Source organism: Halichoerus grypus, chromosome 1 (assembly GCF_964656455.1).
Source record: "Halichoerus grypus chromosome 1, mHalGry1.hap1.1, whole genome shotgun sequence".
Lineage (NCBI taxonomy): Eukaryota > Metazoa > Chordata > Mammalia > Carnivora > Phocidae > Halichoerus > Halichoerus grypus.
In genome coordinates, this window is record NC_135712.1 from 5837935 (window position 1) to 5861388 (window position 23454).

At 45.4% G+C, this 23454-nt stretch overlaps 1 protein-coding gene across 1 annotated transcript in view; it reads right to left on the reverse strand.

The window, feature by feature from the left end:
* Positions 1-1133: 1133 nt before the first annotated feature.
* Positions 1134-23454, reverse strand: part of PCP4 (Purkinje cell protein 4) — a 54599-nt gene continuing 32278 nt past the window's right edge. Inside the window, exon 3 of the mRNA XM_036116980.2 lies at positions 1134-1543. Within this exon, the coding sequence (XP_035972873.1) occupies positions 1416-1543 (128 nt within the window). The 3' untranslated portion in view covers positions 1134-1415. The remainder of the gene's footprint in view (positions 1544-23454) is intronic.

Consider the following 23454-nt stretch of genomic DNA (forward strand, 5'->3'; position numbering starts at 1 on the left):
AACGGGGCCCAGCCAGAGTTGCAGCATGGGCTCTACCCCAGCCGTCCCCTGGCCCCCTTCCACCACACTTTATACCTGCACTCCCAAGCACAAGTGTGAGCAGGTGCACACACACAGAGCCTGTCTTTCCTCTTTCCACCATTCTTCATGCTCCACCTCGATCCCTAGTTAAGGAGCTGGTAAAGGAAAGAAACTAGGTGACCCTGGGGGTTATATGCAAACAATGAATCGTGGAACACTACATTAAAAACTAATTATGTACTGTATGGTGACTAACATAATGTAATAAAATAAAATAAAATAACACTGTGCTCTCACAGACCCCCTCAGGGTGCTGAAGACAAGATGCAACTTCCATATCAGCTTCTCGTGCCGCAAAGCTCAAACAACAGCAAGATTCAGTGGTTTGGGGCTCCTACCACCTGGGGCCCCAAGGCAAGGACCCAACCCCCTGCCCTTTACCCTGTGAAGCATCCTCTCCATATGATGGACGATCTCTCCTCCCAGCCTGTGGAGCCCCTTCAGGGTGTGTGAAACCATTTACCTGCAAGGATCTCAGGGGAGGATATTCTCTTGAAGGGAGAGAAGCCAGACAGCTTCTCCAAATTGCAGGTTGTGGTGAATGATCCTAGCAAGTAGCAAATCACAGTGTAAGGAGCTCAGGGAGGTTGGGGGGCGGGGGGACCAGAGAGCCACACTCCCTCTGGAGCCATGCAGGTGCAGAGAGAATGGACTCAGCAGTGGGGGCGTCCGCTTGGAGTTGTGAGATGCACCTGCTGAGCACATCTGCGTGACACATGCCAAACGTCGATGCTCCGCCCTCCCCCTTCTTGTTCTCCTGGGGGAGTCATCATTCCCCTGGGAAATTGGCTCTTTGGCACCCCAGGATACAGGGCTCTACTCCCATCATAAGAGGAAAATGTATTGCCAGTTGGCAGTTGATACTCTTCAGATGAGACAGGCATGGCAAAGAGTAGATCTCTTGTTCCCAGCAGAAAGGCTTCTCGCAGAAGCACCGTGTTTCAGCTCTAACTCTTAAGGGAAGGAGAAAACAGACACCTGCCCCACAGTCATCTATAGCAGTGGTCACTTCCCAGGTTAATCTAAAGGGAGAGACAAAGCAGACACTTGAATCACACATCGTAACTCCATTTTATTACAACATCAAGGAAAATAGTTAGTTGCAGGAGGAATGATGCTAGAGATAAACAGAGATTAAGCCACTCACAGTTGCATTGTCTACACCTTCCTATGAGGGAATAAATATCACGGGTCTCCGTACATGCATTGCAGGACAGGCGTGCATGTGTGTATCGTGTGCAGATGAATTCTCTCTAGGGTGTTGTTCTTTTAATTTCTTGACAGATGATGTTTGAATTCGGTGTCTTCTGGCAGACTAGGAAGGGACTCTTCCACTAGGACTGGGACCCAGCCTTTTTCTTCTGGAATTTTCTGAACTGAGACTGAATGGCCACAGCTGCGCGTTCTGTCTCTGGCGCATCCATGTCAATGTCAAATTCTTCTTGAACTTTCTTCTGCCCATCTGTAACAGGAGAAAACACAAGGGTGAAGCCATCACTGAGCTGAGAGCAGGAAGGCAGACGCCACCATTCACCATGTGGCGTGCACTCACCACCCCCAGCACAGGACCTGGTTTGCAGAGTAGAGCGTGTCCTGATCCCCATCAGAGCCCAGGATTGGCTATTCCCTGCCTGCCCCAACTCTACACTTGCAAGAGACCGTGAAACTGAAGAACACAGTCCCAACCCCTCAGATACTTTCTGTACGTGATTTTCTGTGTCTCATGGCCACGTATCACACGGTGTTAAAAATATTAGCTGTGTTTTGACTTTTTCCTGATAACTTCATAGAGACGGAATTTAAATAGTGCTACAGATATTGACCCAGTGGGGGACTGATATTCACAAGAGCTCTGGGTCAAAGTCACTGAGTTTCTGTGTATACTTCCATTGCCAATGAGATTGCTGATTGAATAAGGGCTTCTGTTTCTATCATTGTCACCAATGGATGACCCCATTTGACCTTCACAATTTGGTTGATCTTCCACAGGTCTTACATTCTGTTTCAATGAGGGAGACTTAGCAATATGCTTGCTAAACTGGAAGGATTTAACTAATTCACACAGTAACAATTATAGAAAATAAGATATAAGCCAAAGCAAAGTGAAAGCACATACTGATTGTCCCTTTTCACCGGCATCAATTTCTAGCCAAACATAAAAATGAATAAATAAATAAAATCCTCTAGTTATAAAAGGGAAGCATCGTTACAATTCCTTCAGTCTGGTGAAAGTTAATCATCACAATTGCCAAAGCATCTTTTTAAAGAACATACAGACCCTGGCTGCCTTTGGCTCAGGTCATGATCTCAGGGTCCTGGGATCCAGTCCTGGGTGGGGCTCCCTGCTCAGCAGCAAGTCTGCTTCTCCCTCTGCCTCTGCCCCTCCCCCTGCTTGTGCACACACACACACACACACACACACACACACACACACTCTCTCTCTCTCTCTCTCTCTCTCAAATAAATAAATAAAATCTTTAAAAAAAAATCATACAGGCCCGGAAACCCAATCCAGACTCAGGGCTTCTGGTAGCAAGACCGAGTCACATGCATCTGGGGCAGCGCCAGACAGCCCTGCTTTTATAAAAGGCTCTAAGATGATTCCAAGATACAGCCAGAGTTGAGACTCGACTACTTTGTCTACAGATGAAGCACCCAATAAAGCCCTAGAGTTAGCTCAAGGAAGAGCTGGGGACAAGACCTACCCCCTTGCACTTGGGTCAAGTCCTCACCGCCACCTGGACTTGTACCTGGAGCCCAGCAGTGTGCCGGGCACATGCAGCTCAGGATGGGAATGTCTGGGGCATTTGAGGCAGGGACAGAGCTCTACTCCTGACTTTGTCACCAGGCAGCCTGTGTCCATCATTCACTCACTCAGCAACTTTAGATAATAATGTTCAGGCAGCACCCCTCACAAAGAGGGTGGAGGACGTAGGATCGTTTCAAGCGAGGCAGGCTTGTTCTCTCCTGCCTGCTCTGTTCTTTCTCTCCTAGATAGAAGATAAATAGATGATGATAGATAGATAGATAGATAGATAGATAGATAGATAGATAGATAGATGATAGATAGATAGAAGATAGATGATGGAGAGATAGATGATAGATGATTGATAGATAGATAGATAATAGATAATGGATGGATAGATAGATAGATAGATGATGGATAGATAAATAGATAGATGATGGATAGATAGATAGATAGATGGAAGATAGATAGATAGTAGATAGATGATGGATAGATAATAGATAGATGATAGATAGAAGACAGGTAGATAGAGATAGATAGATGATAGATAGATAAATAGATAGATGATAGATAATAGATAGGCAGATAGAGATGATAGATAGATAGATAGGTAGATAGATAGAAGATAGACAATAGATAGATGATAGATAGATAGATAGATAGGCAGGTGGATGGACAGGCAGATGGATAGGCAGACAGATCAGATAGATGATAGATAGATAGATAGATAGATAGATAGATAGATAGATAGATAGACAGACAGATTATAGATAATAGGTAGATAAAAGATAGGCAGATAGAGATAGATAGAAGATAGATGATAGACTGGCAGATAGATAGGCAGATAGAGATAGATAGATAGATAGATAGAAGATAGACAGATAGATAGATAGATAGATAGATAGATAGATAGATAGATGATAGATAGGCAGGCAGATGGACAGGCAGATGGATAGGCAGACAGATTAGATAGATAGATAGATAGATAGATAGATAGATAGATAGATAGATGATAGATAATAGGTAGATAAAAAGGCAGATAGAGATAGAAGATAGATGATAGCATTGGCAGATAGATAGGCAGGTAGATATAGATAGATAGATAGATGATAGATGATAGATAGATAGATGATAGATAGATAGATAGATAGATAGATAGATAGATAGATAGATTATAGATAATAGGTAGATAAAAGGTAGGCAGATAGAGATAGATAGAAGATAGATGATAGACTGGCAGATAGATAGGCAGATAGAGATAGATAGATAGATAGATAGATAGAAGATAGATGATAGATAGATAGATAGATAGATGATAGATAGGCAGGCAGATGGACAGGCAGATGGATAGGCAGACAGATTAGATAGATAGATAGATAGATAGATAGATAGATAGATAGATAGATGATAGATAATAGGTAGATAAAAAGGCAGATAGAGATAGAAGATAGATGATAGATTGGCAGATAGATAGGCAGGTAGATATAGATAGATAGATGATAGATGATAGATAGATGATAGATAGATAGAAGATAGATAGATAGATGATGGAGAGATAGATGATAGATAGATAGATGATAGATGATTGATAGATAGATAGATAGATAGATAGATAATAGGTAATGGATGGATAGATAGATGATGGATTGATAGATAGATGGAAGATAGATAGATAGTAGATAGATGATGGATGGATAATAGATAGATGATAGATAGAAGATAGATAGATAGAGATAGATAGATGATAGATAGATAAATAGATGATAGATAATAGGCAGATAGAGATGATAGATAGATAGATAGATAGGTAGATAGATAGAAGCTAGACAATAGATAGATGATAGATAGATAGATAGATAGATAGATGATAGGCAGGCAGATGGACAGGCAGATGGATAGGCAGACAGATTAGATAGATAGATGATAGATAGATAGATAGATAGATAGATAGATAGATAGATAGATGATAGATAATAGGTAGATAAAAGATAGGCAGATAGAGATAGAAGATAGATGATAGATTGGCAGATAGATAGGCAGATATAGATAGATAGATAGATAGATAGATAGATGATAGATAGATAGATAGATAGGTAGATAGATGATAGATAGATGATAGATGATAGGTAGATAAAAGATAGGCAGATAGAGATAGAAGATAGATGATAGATTGGCAGATAGATAGGCAGGTAGATATAGATAGATAGATGATAGATAGATAGATAGATAGATAGATAGATAGATAGATAGATAGATGATAGATAGATGATAGATAGATAGATAGATAGATAGATAGATAGATAGATAGATAGATAGATGATAGATAGATACAGATAAATGATGATAGATACATAGATAAGGATATAAATCTATATGAGTTGCACCTTATTTCAGGTGCATCTGGTTGTGACATTCCCTTTGCAGACCCTAAGCAGACTCCTGTTAATTTTCCCAGAGACTAAGCTGGTCACCTAGATCCCTCCAATCACACCTACATCTGGGGGGAGAGGACAGGGGCTTTGCGAGCCTTGCCAGACGGATGCGTCTGTGACCTAGATCAGTAGACCTGTTTTCCTCCATGCCAGACTGGTGCCGTGCCCATAAGAGCAGTGAATTTAGAATGCCCCAATGTCCAGGGAATATTTGGGGGGCCATCTTTTTCTAACCCATGAGAGCCCAGATGACGCAGAGGACACGGTGGGTTTGCCGGGCACTGCATCAGTGCATTCCCATTTTAACAGCATGGCAGGGAATCTATGAGGAATAGGGCCACTGGGCAGGGCGGGAGTTCCATGCGGCTCACACCAGGACCTTCAACATGTTTCTTTAGCATTACTGCCTGAGCCTGGGACGGCACAGTGTCTGGCAAGCCTGAACTGTGACCAGCGGCAGCTCCCAGGCTCCCAGCGATGGACCCTCCATACCAACCACATCGGCTTCAGCACTAGGACTTGTCATAAGATGGTTCAGAGCCCCAGATCCTCTTCCTCCCTGAGGAAACCCTTGCTGTCATTCAAGGGGACACAGAAAACCTCTGTTTTAGATTTAAAACGTTGTGCAACCTGAAGGCTTTGAACAACCTGATTATTTTTCTTCTTAATAATAATGAAGAAAACAGCAATATTATTTTTTGACAAATGATAAAAGAAGGTGTGGAAAATTATGTACATTTAAGAAACATATGAGATTGTGAGGATGGGTCATAAAAATAAATTTCACAATCATCTCCGAAACTAATATCTTCAGCTGAAAGTGATTTATACATTCCTCCCACGTTGGAAAAATATTACAATGTTTAAAAAGAAAGCACTAATAATTCAGCAATTGTTACCTTCTGTTTACTTGGCAGAGTTGGGCATCCCCTGGGGAAGGTCTGACACTGTGACTCCTTCCACCGAGATTCACAAAGCAGAGGAGGGGGCCCCAGAATGTGGTGGAGAAGGGGCAACTGTTAGATTTGGTGGCACAGGGTTCACCGCCGATGACGCAAGGGTCTGCAGATGACCTGGTGTGGTCCTGAGACTAGGAAAGCAGGGCTCGGAGCATCCCAGTCTCAGCAGGAGGAGGCTGGGAGGGGCCACGGCAGAGCCTCTGTGGCTCCAGCTGAGAGGCGCCGTCCACAGATGGCTTAGTGAACAAGATGCAAAACGTGGTCACATTGGAGGGACATTAGGAAGCATCATTTAATGGAGGGGGGGGGCGTGCCACAAGGAATGGTCAGGGCCTGGAGAGAGAGAAAGGCGTCCAGGGGTGGGCACCTTCAGATACACAGCTCCTGAGAAACCCCCACTGAGGGTGAGCTCTGGGTGGGCTGCTAAGCCCGTCTGCACCTAGAACAGAGCCTGCCTTTACCACCTGGCCAGTGAATAAAGGAAAGGCAGCCTCCCATCAAGTGGGCAGTGTCCTCCAGCCTTCTCTGGGGTAAGGCTGACTCCCTCCTAACCCTCCTGGTCCCAGTGAGGCACCTGGTAGAAGCAGGTAGAGTGATGTGCGGGGGCAGAGTCCTACCGCTCTGTGACTCTCAGGAAGGTTCATAGCTTCTCTGGGTCTCAGTTTGCTCATCTCGAAAATGGAGAGGTAAAATCGTTTTTCAAAGTCAGTTCCATGTAGCCATCGGTGTTACGTGCAGATCAGGGCCATATTGTAAACTGAACCACTGGCCCGGTGGTATTGAGCAGGATGTGCCAGAGCTGCAAAGCAGGTGGCAGAGGGTGTGAGCAGTCACACGGCTCCCCAGCCCCCAGGCCCTGCACCTGCTCAGACTCTCGGATGTTTGGGGCCCACTGCAGAGGGGAAGGGAAGGAACGCTTTCCAGCAGGGCAGCCACACGGCCATCACATGCAATGAGCCACACGCCGAGGGGTCGGGCCCGCCCCAGCTTCTTGGATGGCAGGTGGCGTTTGCTGGGCTTGTGACTTCACGTCCTTGTTCAGCAGCACAAGGCCCAGAGGCTACACAGAAAGACAGGTGCAGCCCACGACTCACAGGTCATGTGAATATCAACTCGGCAGTCCCCAGTCACCATCGCTGGGAGGCACTGAAGGGGCCTGAACCCTCTTCGTGAGGGGCAGTGGATCTAAATGAGCAGAGGGAGTATGTGTGCTCTTGTCATCTCCAGACCACCCTGTGCGTTCCCAGATGCTTCTGCTCGTCGCTTCATAAAGATGTGTGCAGGCTTACAGCTCGGTAGGGTGGGCTCTCTACCTGGCATTTGTATCCAGGATCCCAGTAGGCAAAAGGCATAGGGACCCTGTTCCTGGTGACGGCTTTCCACCAGCCTGAGCGAGCAGTACTTCACCCGAGCACTTTGTAACCTGCCCATTTATTGCACGGTTGCTATATTTCATAGCTTTCTGCAGTACAGGAGTTTTATCATTTCTATGCGTCCCTCTGTGAAGACATTCTGAAGCTGACCAGGAGAATGGCCAAGACGTTATTCATACCAATTAGCTGGTTATAAAAAGCTAGTGATTGCCAACTCCCCTGGAGAATGGGAGGGAACCCGACTTCCTGACCGCTTAGTTCTGGAGCTGTGAGGGGCACCCTCATAACTGCAATGTCCTGTAAGCCCAGGTAGGCGGGAAGCCCCCACGAGCTCCTCGGATTTCACCCAGCTCTAGCAGGCCTGGTCTCAAAGGTACGGGGCAGTCTGAGTCATTACTATCCACTGCATTATCTACCTGCCCTCCCATTTGCCTCCCCTCCAATCTGTGTTTCCACCTGTCTTCTCTCCCCACTTCTCTCGCAGAACCAGCTACACAACAGTCCCAAGCAACGAGACTTTTCTCCCTGGGAAGAAACTTCATCAGACAACCGAGACTCAACACAGAGCCCAGCCACTGGCCAGCACCATGAGCGCTGATGCTCCCCCAGGCTCGGGAGTCTCATGATTCAGTGCTGCCCTGACCTGCTCCCCAGGAAGGAACCCAGTGCTATTCTGTAGATATTTCTTATGCCATTTTCCTGAAATGCTGCCTTTTCCTTGCAAAAACTGAGAGGGGAAGTGGCTCTGCTGTTTTGGATTTTATGATGCCATAAGAGAGCTGTTCAGGTAGCCATTCTTGAAGATGTCATTGTCATAAGAGTGACTCTTCACTGAGCATGAAATAGGTCCTCCCTCATAGAGTTAAGTGGATTTTCTTTTACAGATCATTTGATGGCAAATGTAAAATAGAGAATCATAAATTGAAAAGGAAGGAGCTACTACCACTTCCAGACAATCCCAGGTGAATACTGCAAGTCTTTGATACTGCTGTGAAAATCTCTCGTAGGGGAAAATGGTTTGACATGCTAAAATATTGTTTGTGGGCATCTATTCTGATCAACACAGGGCCAGCGCTAGAATAATGGTCATCAAATCAGGGCTACAGCCCATCAACAGGTTCTTACTGGGCACCTGTGTCCATCTGCAGAGCTGCCATTACAAAGTACCCCGGACCAGACAGCTTAGATGGCAGACATTTGTTCTCTCTCAGTTCTGGAAGCTGCAAGTCCAAGACCACATGTGAGCAGGTTCGGTTTTTCCTGAGACCTCTCTCCCTGGCTTGCCGACAGCCACCTCCCTACTGTGTCCTCACATGGTCTGGTGTCTCTTCCCCTTCTTATAAGGACACCGGTCAGACACCATAAAAACCTCTATTTAACTTTTTCACCTCATTAAAGTCCTTATCTCCAAATATAGCCTCATTCTTAAGGGACTGGGAATCAGGGCTTCAGCATATGAATTTGGGGGGACACAATTCAACCTATAATAACACCTCACCTAACTTTGGGCTCTATAGGTTTCCAAGTAGCTTTGTATTCTTTCCCTTGACTGCCTGCTGCATTCTCAGAGCTGCAGGAAATGCCCACTGTCCCCATTTCACAAAGGCACAGAGACCATAATATGCCTCACCCAAGATCACCTGAGTGAGAGCTGGCCAAGGGCTGATTTGGAAACCCAGTCTTGCTCCAAATCTTGATTTTAATCAGCAGGGTTGCCTTACTTTCATATCCTTAGAGGCCAAGATGACAGCTTTTCGTATGGACCAGGTAATGTTGCTTAGAGGGAAAGCAAATCTTAAATGGTCCAAGTTAAACACATGATACAGTCAACCAGTTTGCAAAATCTGCACGTTTACTAGGCAGTCCAGGAGAATTTACACCAAATTCCATCATTCAGCAAATGGTTGAGAATGCCTGGTATGGGTCCATCACTGTTCTAGGGGCTGAGAGAGAGCAAAGAACAAGCCCAAAGCCCCGCTCTGTCGGGAGGAATCAGAAAATAAAAAAGTAAATGCACAAATAAGTAATGGAATTTCATAAATTCCAAAAATAATGTGTGTGTGTGTGTGTGTGTGCATGTGCGTGCATGTTATGAGGTCAGGTAAGGGCTCTGGGAAGGAGACAGCTCAGGGGAGGAGGCTTATCCCCAAAGCAAGGCTAAGACCCATCTGCCCAGGAGCGAGGGGCAGCAGGGGCCCTCCACTGCCGAGAAACAACACGTTTTGAAAAATTATTCTCCATCCATGCATCCACAACCTGAGTAGCAGACTTCAAATAATTAGCATAAATTCTTTAGAAATTAACAGACATGTAGTCATCCAGAGCATAACAGAGCTATTCCTGGATCCTGTGACAGCCCAAGATCTGATAAAAAGTTTGAAACTCAGCGTCATTCAAAAATACATCATATTAACCTGCATGCTTGATCTAAGGAACTCTTAAATATATTTGCTTCTGAGTTTGTGATGATGCAGAGTCATTGCAGTAAGTCATGAACACAGGGGCTTGCACACGCACACGCACACGCACGCACACGCACACACACACACACACAGTCATTTACATACTTATAACTCTCCGTATCTTAAGAGTTATTTTATAGAAACAAATTACCTCCCAAGTCCTAATCCTGTAGATCAGAAATTTGTGCATAAGCAGTAAATTGGGATATAATTGTCCTGAGTAGGAGTTCGCCTTGATTAGGAGGCACAGCACAGAGTCTACTATAAAAGGACCTAAATTTTAGCTCACCATGAAGAATAACAGTCATTTAACTTAAGTATGCCTTGCAAATGGGGTATTATGCTACTAAGGTTCTTAGAATGCCCTACCTTCTTTCAGAGTATAATTCTAACTTGGAAAGAATTCACATCTGTCCATTGTGTTGCCCTTGATATACTTAAGCTAATTAACACAGGGCAACGTGGGCTCCTGGGGCCTCTTCGCTGTCTCTCCTCCCTCTCCCGCACCTGGGCCCCCTATTGGTAAAGGACAGCCAGTGTGGCTTCCTGCATAAGGACCCAAACCCAGGCCCTGGAGGGAGGGAAAGCAAAGAGACCAGCAAGAAAAGCAAGCAAAGATTGGAATTTTTATCCCTTAAGCCTCAAATTGAATCAAAATATACCCAGAGAACAAGGCACCTAGTGTTAGGGAAGAGGTCACGTCCTCCCCCGCAAAAAAATAATAAAGATAAATTTGGATACCAAGTTCCAAAAAATGCTGGCATCAAGCATCCACCTTATGAAAGACCAATAAAAAAACAATAACTGCACCTTCTTTATAAAGCTGGGGAAAAACCCAGTCGGTCACGAGTTAGAACATTTCCCCGCAGCTGGGCAGGTGCGTGGAATTCCTGCAAGCCGGCACCACCCAAGCTCTGAGCTCCAAGCAGTTTCTCGTTCCTGCCCACTGGCTCGGGATTTATTGAATGGGGGCTGCTGGTGCGGAGAATTGCAATTTTCCAGATCTTGGCTAAGCGGCGGAGATTAATGAGCAAGGTCAGGAATTAGCGGCAGCAGGCGCGGGGGCTGTCCGCATCTACTGTGTTCTCACACCAGATAAACACACATTTCCCGCTTCTAACTTTCCACACACCAAGTTAGCACCTTTTTGATTCTTACAGCTTTTTCCAAGCGAGAGAAATTCTCTGTTGTCCTAAAAGAGAGTCATTCTGAAATCCACAGTCTCCATTGTTCAAAACGCGCTATTGTTAATGCAAAGCCCAATTTGGTCGGCTGAAAGCCTCGACTTACTTCCAGCTCCTAAGTCCTCGGCTTCCATTATGCCGCTGTTCTGGCCCCTACCCACGTGCCCCTTGCTTATGTAGAAAGACTACCGGGCTGGGCCATTTAGGTAATCAAATGGGTGCACATAGGTGCTGCTGAGATCAAATTTCCCCCAAAATTCAGTAAGCCCAGGAAGAGAACAAACAAGAAGATAGAAATATCATTGAAATAACTATTTTTTCTATTGGAAAGGCAAAATGGTTCCTAGTTGTATTGGTCTGCAACGGCTGTGTAACAAAGTACCACCAGTAAGGCTCTTAAATCACAGAAATGTATTTGCTCACAGTCTGGAGGCTGGAAGTTGGAGATCAAGGGGGAGGCAGACTTTGTTCCTCTGAGGCCCCTCTCCTCGGAGGGTAGACACTGTCTTCTCCCTGTGTCCTCCCACGGTCGTCCATCTGTGCGCATCTGGGTTCTGATCTCTTATTATAAGAACACCAGTTGTCTTGGATTAGGACCCATGTTAAAGACCTCATTTGACCTTAATCACTTCTTTAAAGACCGTGTCTCCCCATACAGTCCCATTCTGAAGTACTAGGGGTTGGGGCATATGAATGTTGGGAGGGGCAGACACAATTCAGCCCATAGCACTAGCCAAAATGCCTACATTTGCTAGAAAAAATAAATAAAGACAGGCAGATGAGCTAAAAGAAAAAGCTTCACTAGGGAAAGCTCAAATTCAAGTTCCAACTGATTGAGGGTGGTCAGATTTGCCTTTCCGGGGTTCAAATGCTCCCCTGTGTTTGAAATGGAGATGATCATGAATTGAGACTCATTTGCCTCTGAAGATGTTTAGAGGGACAAGGAGAGACTATGCACCAGCCTGCTTTGTCATGCATAAAGAGCAATTACAAATGCACTGCTACCCAAGACGGTGGCCTGCCGACTGGCTCACCCAATACCCTCTCCTTCCACCAGCTCGCTCCACCACACAAGCTGACCTGCTGGAGGAAATCCATTCCCAGATGTCCCAGAAGGAGGATTCTGCCACCCAGGCTTAGGGCCAGCCAGGCAGGTGCAATGTGGCTGTATCTGAGAAGGCAGAAGTGAGCACTGGGGGTGGCCAGCAAACACAGGAAGACCCCACCTCTGGCAAGCACAGAGGCAGAGGCATTGGATTTCTGTGGGGCAGCCGCAGGGACATCGGCTGGTCCGTGCCTGGTGCCATGAACCAGGCAGCAGCAGCAGCAGGGATTCTGCTGGAACAACCTGCGTGTGGTTGGGTGTTTCTGGACGCAGTGTTCCTGGTGGTGCACTGTCCAGGCTTCGGTCTCTGCCTCTCAGAAATTCTGTAAGGTGCTGATAGCCTGTAATAACCCCCTTCTACTGAATCTAGCAAGAGTGGACTCTGTTGTCTATGACACCATCTGCCTCAGGCATGCCTAGTTTATATGGGGGCAGGGGAAGGACAGGGGTGTTATGTAAAGAAGGGGGGTCATCCCCCATGTGTTTAGGGATCAGAGAGTAGGCTTTCATTTTATTTGCATAGAAAATTCTCCAGTAAGTACTGGAGAATAGCTTGAATCAAAGTAGATAAAGGAGAACCCTTTCAGAGGTGAGGATAACGTACCAAATGTTTCTTTCCCTCTTCTAAGCACATGCAAAGGATGAAAATTCCTTCCCAGGAATCAGCAGCTAACTTCCCTAACAACACACCCCTCAGAAAAGCCACAGTTTGATATGAGGAATTCTTAATCTCAGGAAACAAACTGAGGGTTGCTGGAGTGGGGGGTGGGGTGGGAGGGATGGGGTGACTGGGTGATAGACACTGGGGAGGGTATGTGCTATGGTGAGCGCTGTGAATTGTGCAAGACTGTTGAATCACAGACCTTTACCTCTGAAACAAATAATACATTATATGTTAAGAAAAAAAAAAGAAGATAGTAGGAGGGGAAGAATGAAGGGGGGGAAATCGGAGGCGGAGACAAACCATGAGAGACGATGGACTCTGAAAAACAAACTGAGGGTTCTAGAGGGGAGGGGAGTGGGAGGATAGGTTAGCCTGGTGATGGGTATTAAAGAGGGCACATTCTGCATGGAGCACTGGGTGTTATGCACAAACAATGAATCATGGAACACTACATCTAAAACTAATGATGTAATGTATGGTGATTAACATAACAATAAAAAAGTCAAAAAAGAAAAGCCACAGTTTGCCTTCCTTCACAGGCTGACAAAGAAAAACGACTTCAGGCTGATTGGGAGGACAGACAGCAAAGAAGTCCTCCATCACCTTAGACCAGCCCTCCACGCAAGACAGCCAGATACATAAGTGCTCGAGAAACTCCATGAGCAGAAATGGATTGTGGCCGAATCTGCTCCTTGCATCCATGTATCCACCTTTCCTTAGTTATAAACCCAGAACTAGGTTTTCAGCCTCCTTGCTGTTGTGTGTGGCCACACAACTAGGTTCTGGCCAGTATGGTGTGGGTGGGGAAAAAAGAAATCTCCTTAAAAGAAAGCTGACACTCTGTCCTTTTTTCTTATTCCTACCTGCTTTCTGCTGACCAGAATGCAGATGCAATGGCTAGTGCTCAAGCAGCCATTTTGGGCCATAAATTAAGAGTCTTATGCTGTGGATGGCAAAAAAGAATACAGATGCTTGACGTTCCTTATAACTATCCTAACTGCCCCTCAACAACCTACCTTTTCTATGAGAAAGAAATAACTTTGTTGTTTAAGCTGTTGTTATTTTAGGATTTCAGCTTCTTATGATAAACCTTATCTACTTACACACACATTATAACAAGCATATAAGTCATTTGAATTCATTTCAGGCTAATAACATAAATTCAAATATATTATCACTGTACATTGTATGGTTATTTTTTCCTCCCTTTTAACTATATTTTTTTTTCTTCTGCTATGTATATTTGTCCAATTTCTGATATGGCTGGCCATTTCTTTATAGCACTTAGTACTTCTAAAACCTCGGGGGTTTTTCTGCAGAAATATTTCCCGTATATTCAGTAACCTTTGCCAAGCATTACTCTCGGGCTTTCCTACTGTGGCTTCTGCCTCCATAGCCTTCCCCTTCTGGCTTCTGAAAGTATGTAGCTTGAAATGCTTGAAAATACAGGAAAGGAATGCAAGTTTTCCTTAATCAGGGTGTAGCATCCTCCCTTCATTCTGCTCTGGGACCATTTTTTTTCTTCTTTCAGAGCTTTGGAATATTAGCTGTTTTCCCTTTCTCTTATATTACCTGGTTTTACTGTTTCAGAAGGGTGAAATCTTCTCAGACTCATTTGTCCCTAGCTGCTAAACTTCAAAGTTTCAAAGGATTAAACTCTGAGGATTTCAGCACCATGGAAAATTTTATAAAGTTCTCCAGTTTTAAAATGAAAGAAAATGCAGTCATAATGACAAGCCATCTTCAAGAAGCCTCCGAGGAACATTAGCTCAGCTCATCAATATAGAAACTGGAGGGTCTTCGCTTCCCTCGCCCATCATTCCAGAGAAGTTGCCTTTAGAGGGAAAGGAGGAGCTAAGGCAATTGGACTGTTTTCCAGACTCAGTGAGGAAGGAAGAGAGAGGCTCATAAGTCTACAGACGAGAGGAGCCCCGGGCTGTGGTGAAGCAGCAGCGTGGATAGAAAAAGCATTACACGTGCACCAGAAAGGGACCAACGCTGGGTTCAGACGTTGGACTGCGGACCTCTTCTTTCCTCTTTCTGGATCCCCACGGCAGCTGAGCAGAGAGGCTGCGCTATCTCACCAGACACATTCCCACCCCAGCTCTCAGCCCTGTGTCTCTAATCCTGGTGGACAGGTGTTTTCCTGTGCGGATTTTCAGGAATTACAAGCACAGGACTATTGTGCAGATGCGTCCATTGTGTATACGGAATTTGACTTTGGGGGCAACACTCTGGGTGACACCTGGAAAGGGGGTCTGTGAAGCGAAGCCAGAGACAGGTGCATGCCAAGTCCAGCTGCAGTAGGGCTGATGAACACTGCTACTGCTTAAAATCTCAAACTTGAGGCTGCCACCAACCTTGATTCCCCATCCGGTCACACGTCAGATGCTTCCATTCACTCTCCGCACCTCTCATTCACAGCAAGAAAGAGAGAAGCAGAAGTAGGCAAGACTGCTGATGTCCCCAAATTCCTGTATTTTAAATACCCTTCAAATGTCCCGAACATGACCATGAATTCCATGTCAGAATATCCTAAGGACAGGGATGGCTTTGCACAGAGATGTGAGCCTCTGTTGTAAATGTGTGAACAAAGATGTGCATTGGGTTCCAGGAACTGTCGGTTGTGGGTTTAAATTCCACGCAGCCTGGTGTCCTGACCACACCAGTCTCTGCTTCCACGTTCCTTTGCCTACGCTTAATGTATCACTTCTATGCGTTTTTTTTAAAAAGACACTATCTTAAGAGCTCATGGCCAAGTACTTGCTGCTTTGTTGGAAAGAGCTTGTTAGAGGGGCATCATTTTAAGCTTTGGATTTGTTATTCTACTTACCAGAAAGATGGGTTTACATATTTGGGGGGTTGTTTTGTTTTGTTTTGTTTTTAAAGATTTTATTTATTTATTTGACAGACAGAGAGAGACACAGCCAGAGAGGGAACACAAGCAGGGGGAGTGGGAGAGGGAGAAACAGGCTTCCTGGCTGAGCAGGGAGCCCGATGCAGGGCTCGATCCCAGGACCCTGGGATCATGACCTGAGCCGAAGGCAGATGCCCAACAACTGAGCCACCCAGGAGCCCCGGGTTCACATATTTGTAAAAAAGAGAGTAAAATCAAATGCCCAGGACAGAATGAGGTTATGTGGTTTCTGGACTCGGCAGGTTGAACCACATCTGGTACCCAGACCCAGAAGGATTAGCCAACAGTAGAGTTGGGGTTTTAGTTTAAAGCATTATTTAATAATAATGTTCCAACAACGAATCTCAAGAAGAAATAGAGTAAGAAGTGCTTTCCCAGGTAATGGTGAAGTTCTGAGTCTCCGGACATCTCTCCTACTGGTTTAGGTGGGCCAGCGCCTGGGAAAAATTCAGATGTGACCCGTGCTTGGTCTGACGAGCCATCACCACTGTTTAAGCAAGGATTTTATGTAGTGCTGTGATAGGGGATCCATCAACCCCCCCCACACACACACACAGAAGTCCTTACAGACCAAAAATAAAACCGAGTATTTTTATTGCAAGAATTCCAAAAACAGAGAAATTTCCAGTGTCAGGCAACATGATCCAAACTTATTCAGTTTCTAAATAGCTTTTTTTTCTTTTCAAAAAAAAAAATCATTTTTCAAAGGGCCAGCATTGAAATAGCATCCCTTGAAGCATTCTGATGATCAACAGAGGTAATAAAAGCATTTCCGTCTGGATCAAAAATGTAAGCAGTGATAAAATATCCATTTTGGGTTGCAGTAGCTCAAGGGAACATTAATAGAGGCTGATATCAAGAAACTGATATGGAAAACCAATTTAGGTAGGACGTACGGGGAAAATGTCTAACATTGGCCTGTTAGAGAATGGAAGTGCTCCCCGGAGCTAAGGCGTCCGACCTTTCACTAAAGCCATTTTAAGCTGAACTGAGGAAATACACACCAGGGATATATTTTGCCAGCTGTGGACGGCTAGGGTGACCTAAAAGTCTACTTCCATCCCAGATATGTAATTGGCAAGATGTTACGGTTTTGTTCAACTTGGAGATGTGTGAACGGAATAAGACTGCTCATTTTATCTGCAGGTAGCTCACCGTGTCTTTTAAGACACGATTCTAACCTTCCGCCAACTAATCTGGCTCATTTCCAAGTGATAGTTCAAATCCTCCACTCATTGCCATAATTTAGAGTGCCGATGGGCTGGGTTTATAGAAAATGCAAAGCGAGACATTTTTCAACAAGTGGCTGTAACTCAATATTCCATTGCCAGGATCTAGAGGGGCACTTGTCGGCAGCCCCACGCACGATTCCAGTAGCGCATGGCACCGGGGGCATTGCCCAAACCCACAAGAGGAATGGTTACAAAGTTTCAAAAGAAAATTGGAATACTTTCTGGCTGCAAAATTGCAGGAACAATTTAATTTCAGGGATAGCAGGAGGGCTGACAGCAGCCTCTTTATGTGCGCAGGTTGTGCACGTTCCAGCGGTAGGAGGCCGCCCACTTCTTTTGTGTTCCTGTGATGAGTGGACCACTGTTGTCTACACCTGTCCACACCAGGAGGCCAGCCGCTGGTCAGGCAGCCTTACGCACACCCGAAAGCACACCAAGGAAAGTCCAAGGAAATAAGCCATCTGTCCATGTTCTGCAGGCAGCAATGTGGAAATGCAGTCCATCCAAATGAAAGAACAAATTTTCCCATTTTGTTGAAATAGTTATATTTGTTATCACAGCCGCTGACAATCTTATTCAGATTCTGCCCATTGTACTTTCTTTCCCCTCCACTGCCTCCACCGAGAAATAGCATCGTATTTCTTCTTTGGACTCACAGGCAATATTCCCTCAATGTGTGCAGAACATAAAATCCAAAGAAGTCAAACATCCTCTGGTGTCCCAGAAAGGGATAGCCACAGGATCCTAAAGTGTCAAAATTCGGCAAGAGCCCAAACACAGCATTGTCCCACAGCGAGGAATGGGGCCCCAAAGACGTGAAATTATTCACCACAGGTGAACCACCAGCCGATGGCCAAGCCACAAATGGCAGGGACAAGAAACAGAATCTCCTCTTCGCCCGCACCTTGGTAAGCAAACGGAGACGCAGACGTGGTTCTCTCGCCAAACCATACAGCCAGCCGCGGAGGTCTGGTACTGCAGGAGGTCTTGGTACTGCAATCAGGGCAACAGCCGAAGAGCAAAGATAAACCTAAAAGCAACTGGCTAAAATGTCTAAATACCGCAGAGGTGGGTGGCAGCATGGCGTCAGCTAATTCATGGATGAACCAGCAAAAAGTCGATGCTAAACATTTCTCTATTTTCTTCTGAAACTCCTATGAAATAATTATTGAGCGCCACACCTGGGAGGAACATTTAGAAAACTTTCTGTAGCCAGAAAATGCATTATAATCTACAACATGCATTTTCGTGGGCTGTTTCTGATGACCTGGCCCATTTGCAAAGCACACTATAAAAACGCTTGCTTTATGGACTGGTGGGAAATTGAATCTCGGTGAGGCACGTCAATTCAAACTGCCAAAGGGTTTCTGTTTGCACTGAAACTCTGAAACTCTAAAATCTAAGAAAGGTCAGGGCAAAATGACTCATAGTCTCCGTTGTGATTAGTACAATGAGTGATTCTGTGCCGTGGGTAATGAGTTCTACCGTGCTCAAAGGTCGATCCTGTCGCACTCAGGTCTGTGAGCTAATTATGATAGGAAGAGTCTAACGTGGAAATTACGTGGCTCACATTCGCACCTAGCCAGGAAAGCTGCTCTCTGACATCCAAGGACAGTTTGCTTTCTAAATGAATGCTGGAGCACAGTTCAATTTTTCAATTATCTTCAGGGTCTGGGATGGTGGAATGGTAGAAAAAGAAGAAGGCATTTTAGAAATATTGAAGAGGCCCCTTGCCAAGCACAAAAATGGCAGCAAGCTTCCATTTCGCATAATCGTAAATTACTGGAAGGAGTATTCTCATAAATGTGAAGGAGGCTTTGTCTCTGTCTTCCCATTTCCTACCCCCACCCCCACCCCACCCCCATCTGGGTCTATGGAATCAATACATCTTTTAGCCGATCATTGGTCTACTCAATTCCAGATCCCAACAGGAAAACGGAAAGTGGCTCCTGGCACAGGAGTTCTCTGGCAAGAACTCCGAGGAATCCCAGATTAGGAGCATCCTCTAGGCAGTTTTCGGGGGGAGGGAGGTAACTTTCAAGGGAAATATAAACTTTTTTAAAATGTCTCATTAAATTAAATCTAGTGATATGCAAATAATTAGCCTTCTCCATCACAACAAGCAAGAATTTTTGTTAAAAATAATAATAATATATACACCTTCAAATTAATATTGGAAAAAACAAAGTTTATAAATAATTACATTTCAAATCCAATGATTCCATAATATTGGTTATCCTTCTTTCCTCTTGAACTTTCAAAGTATGGTTTCTATTAAAGGGGCTCAAGTCCTCCTTTCTGCGGGAAATTCTCTTCCCCGACATGCCCAAAAGAACAATTCCCCTGGCTGTGTGGTGAAGGAGAGGGAGGGAGATTTGGGTTCTGGTTTGCACTTGATTAAAAGAAAGAGATGGTTGTTTCTCGTGTTTCTGAAACAGCTGATCTTACAGTCACAAGTCTGAAGTTTAATTCAAGGTTCTGAAACTAAGGACTTCAACCTACAACCTGATCCCTCTCCAGGACAGTGAAGGTGAATTTCAGCATCTCCTGTCTGAACCGCTGCCCGGGGAGAGCCCAGTGCTGCGTGCCTCCCAGCTAGACTCCTAAGCCCCAGGCTGGCAGTTGCTATTCCAGCCCTCCTGGGCAGCACTGGGGTCACTGGCAGCCCCCCTTCTCCCCACTCTTCCTGTGGCTCAGGGCAGCTGGGTAGAGTCAGCCACAGGTGCAATGGACCACCGGGAGGCAGCTTTTCTGGAAGCCTTCAGTTTGTGGCTTCCAGACCCAGATCACTGGAGGGTGCCTGACCACGCCCCAGCCCTGTCTGGACTCTGGTAGCCCCAAATCCCAGGAGGCTGAAACTGCAGGCCCTCCCTCCTGCCCTGATAAACCCGACTTCGGGAGGGGGTGATGGTACCTGCTCTACACACACACACACACCCACTTCCCGGTTGGCCTGGGCTTCCGTGTGGGTCTTCCTTTAGACCAGGGTGAGAGGTGCACAGCTTTGCACACGTGTGTGCACACGCTCACATTCCTGGCTGCATTCCTATTAAGTACCCCTCCCCAGTCTTCGGCCACCTCCCTTTGCTCTTGAATGACACCGGAGACGGCCTGGGGTCTTAAATTGACCACCTGGAAAACACACTAACCTTCACGGACAGCCTAACTGCTCTTTCAAAAATAGAGCTGACAGGTTTCCTCCCTTTAAAAACATTAAGCCAACCAATGACACTACATAGTTAACAGGATAATATTAATAAATGGCATTTCTTTCTTTCTTTCTTTCTTTCTTTCTTTTTCTTTCTTTCTTTCTTTCTTCCTTCCTTCCTTTCTTTTTTTCTTTCTTCCTTTCTTTGTTTCTTTTTTGTGCTTTTTCTGAAACCAATCTAGAATTTGTATACAAAAATCCTGCCCGTTTTTTCTGTGTAGAGCTGCCATCACTTAGAGTATAATAAGCTACATTTTTTAATTAGGGAAGACTGAGAGGGGTAGCTGATGACCCAAGTTTCAGTGAGGAAAGTGCATGGGCAAGGCACAATGCAGTTTTTCAACCTTTGCTCCTTGGATTTGCTCTCTGCTTCTCCTACCCATCGTTCTGTGGCTTTGGTTGGGTCCCTCCAATGGATGGTACTATAGGCAAATGGAAGACAGAAAGAGAGAGATCTGGGCATTGATTCCCTTGCCTCTTTCTCTGCTAGGGTTGCAGATAAAATACAGGCTGCCCATAAATTCAAACTTCAGAAAAACAATGAAAAAATGTTTAGTATAAATATGTCCCAAATATGGCATGGGACATGCTTATACTTTAATAAAATATATATTTTTTGGCTTATCTGACACTGAAATTTAACTGAGATCCCATACTTTTATTTTCCAAGTCTGGCAACTCTACCAGTCTGCACAGTCGCTGCAGCTCAGGTATGTCCATCAGCAGAAGAACACAGCCCCCGTCAGGCTGCGTCTCCCGACACCATCCTCTTTGGATTCTGGCGCCTCCCATCAGGCTCTGCCATTGCTAGTCTGAGGAGCTATGCTATTCCATGTGGGTTTCCCTAAACCCTACCCACATCTTTGCAAACAGTCCCTTTGTAGTTAACTCTCCTCGAGTTACTCAGGGGTGGGGCGTGCCCTCCATCCCCTCCCAGGACCATGGCCCGTCTATTTCTCACTAAGGACTTCCAGCCCCACTGTCCCAGGGCTGCTCTTTTAAAATACTCCATTACTTGGGCGCCTGGGTGGCTCAGTTGGTTAAGCGACTGCCTTCGGCTCAGGTCATGGTCCTGGAGTCCCTGGATCGAGTCCCGCATCGGGCTCCCCACTCAGCGGGGAGTCTGCTTCTCCCTCTGACCCTCCCCCCTCTCATGTACTCGCTCTCTCTCATTCTCTCTCTCTCAAATAAATAAATAAAATCTTAAAAAAAAATAAAATAAAATAAAATAAAATACTCCATTACTCGTTCTGATAATGATGTCTAGCACAGAGTAGGTGCTGAGCAAATACTCTTTGAATGAATGTGCAAAAAAAGGCTAGAGTTGATACAATTTTGCAACATCCCTGTTCTGGTTTTTAAGAACCTAAAGGTCGGCTTCCGGAAGAGATTACATTCCTACCAACAAGAACAGAAAACAGTCCAGGATGGACTTGAAGGAAGGGTGGAGGGAGGGGAGACCCAAACTACAGGCTCGTAAAGAGGACAGGTGTCGGTATGTAACAGTTAACTACTGTCCCAAAATCTAACAGCATAAACGCAGGAAGTGGTTATTCTGCCCACCGGTTCTGGAGGTGGCTGGGCTCAGCCGGGCACTTCTTGCACGGAGCTTTCCGTGTGTTGCAGCGAGAGGGTCCTGGGGCTGGAGTCACCTGGGGGACCTTCACTGCTCGTCTGGCTATGGGGCCGGGAGAGACAGCACCGTCACTGGCTGGTCGGGCATCTCAACAAGCCACTGCTCCACACGGCTAACCCGGGCTTACTCATGACGTGATGGGTTCAGGGTATCGGGCTCCTCATGCGGCCACAGGCTTCTCCCACAGCAAGCGTTCCCAGAGACAAAACGTTTGAAGCTGCCGGTTTCTTAAGGTCTGGGCCCAGAAACCCCGTGCACCCCCTCTCCTGTGTGTGGCTGGTCTGAGAAGTCACACCTGCCCTGATGTAAGAGAAGGAGACCTAGAACTCCCTCGCCATGGGCCAAAGACTGGAGCCATCTGTAGTTCTTTACAAAGTAGGACGAAAAACCAGAAATCATACACAATTACAATGGGCATACAAAGTGATCCAGGAGGATTCGCCAAGTCCATTACAAAGTAAGGCAGGTATAAAGAGTGCAGAAGTTCTGTGCTCCTTATTTGGAAAATTACTTACATTCAAATTAATTGTTCACACCCTAAAAAGTTTCCAATTATCTATCTGCTGTGCTTAAACCAGGGCAGCAGATTAAAGTGTCGGAAAGAAAATGCGTTATAAATTTAAAAAAATTTTAAAAAAAGTAAAAAAAAAAAAAGAAAATGTGTTATAAAAGGAATGGTACATACTGAACAGTTTTAAAGAAAAAAGATTGTATCTGGTGCCCTTAGAGGCTGGCTTCGTGTGTAGGACCCCACAGTCAGCACGGCAAGTTACGCTTCACTTTAATCATTTTTTAACAAGGGGGCCATGTTTTCATTTTCCCCTAGACCCTGATATTGGTGGCCCTGTCCTTCACAAAAAGTGAAAAAGGCAAGGAGGTGTCAATGAGAGAACCGCCGGGAATGAGTTTGCTAGGTCTTGTCTTCCAGAGAGCGTGGCTGGTGAACAGCATTTGCTCTCACGACTCCTCCAAAAAAGCAAGGGTACAGCCACCTGCCCTCTGCCTCAGTGACTCGGCCAGTCTGCTACACCCATGATCACATTTTGAAGTAACTCTTTAAAGGAGCATTCAGAGGCAAATCTGTTCTCAGCTTGCTTAAGTTAATGAAAATCAGTCACTTCCTGAAAACAAGGAGAAGCCCGCTAAGGAGAGAATAAAAATCGTACATGGAACAAAATAGTGCTGTTTCTTGATTGAATGGTCCAAATTAAGCCAAATCGTCACAATAAATTAGTATTGATCAGAAACTCCCACTTGTTACTGATGAAGAATGCTGGAAAAAACCAGTCAGTAGTGTTGAGTAGAATTTACATAAGCTCACAACACGCCCCAGGGCCTTTCCCCAAAGCTATGTTCTAGAATCAGTGGCAAAGAGCTTTCTTGGAAGACGCAGGGTGACTTCTGTCCTCGGGTCTGCAGCAAGATCTGTGGTGGCTGGAAGGATGCCCAGGGAGA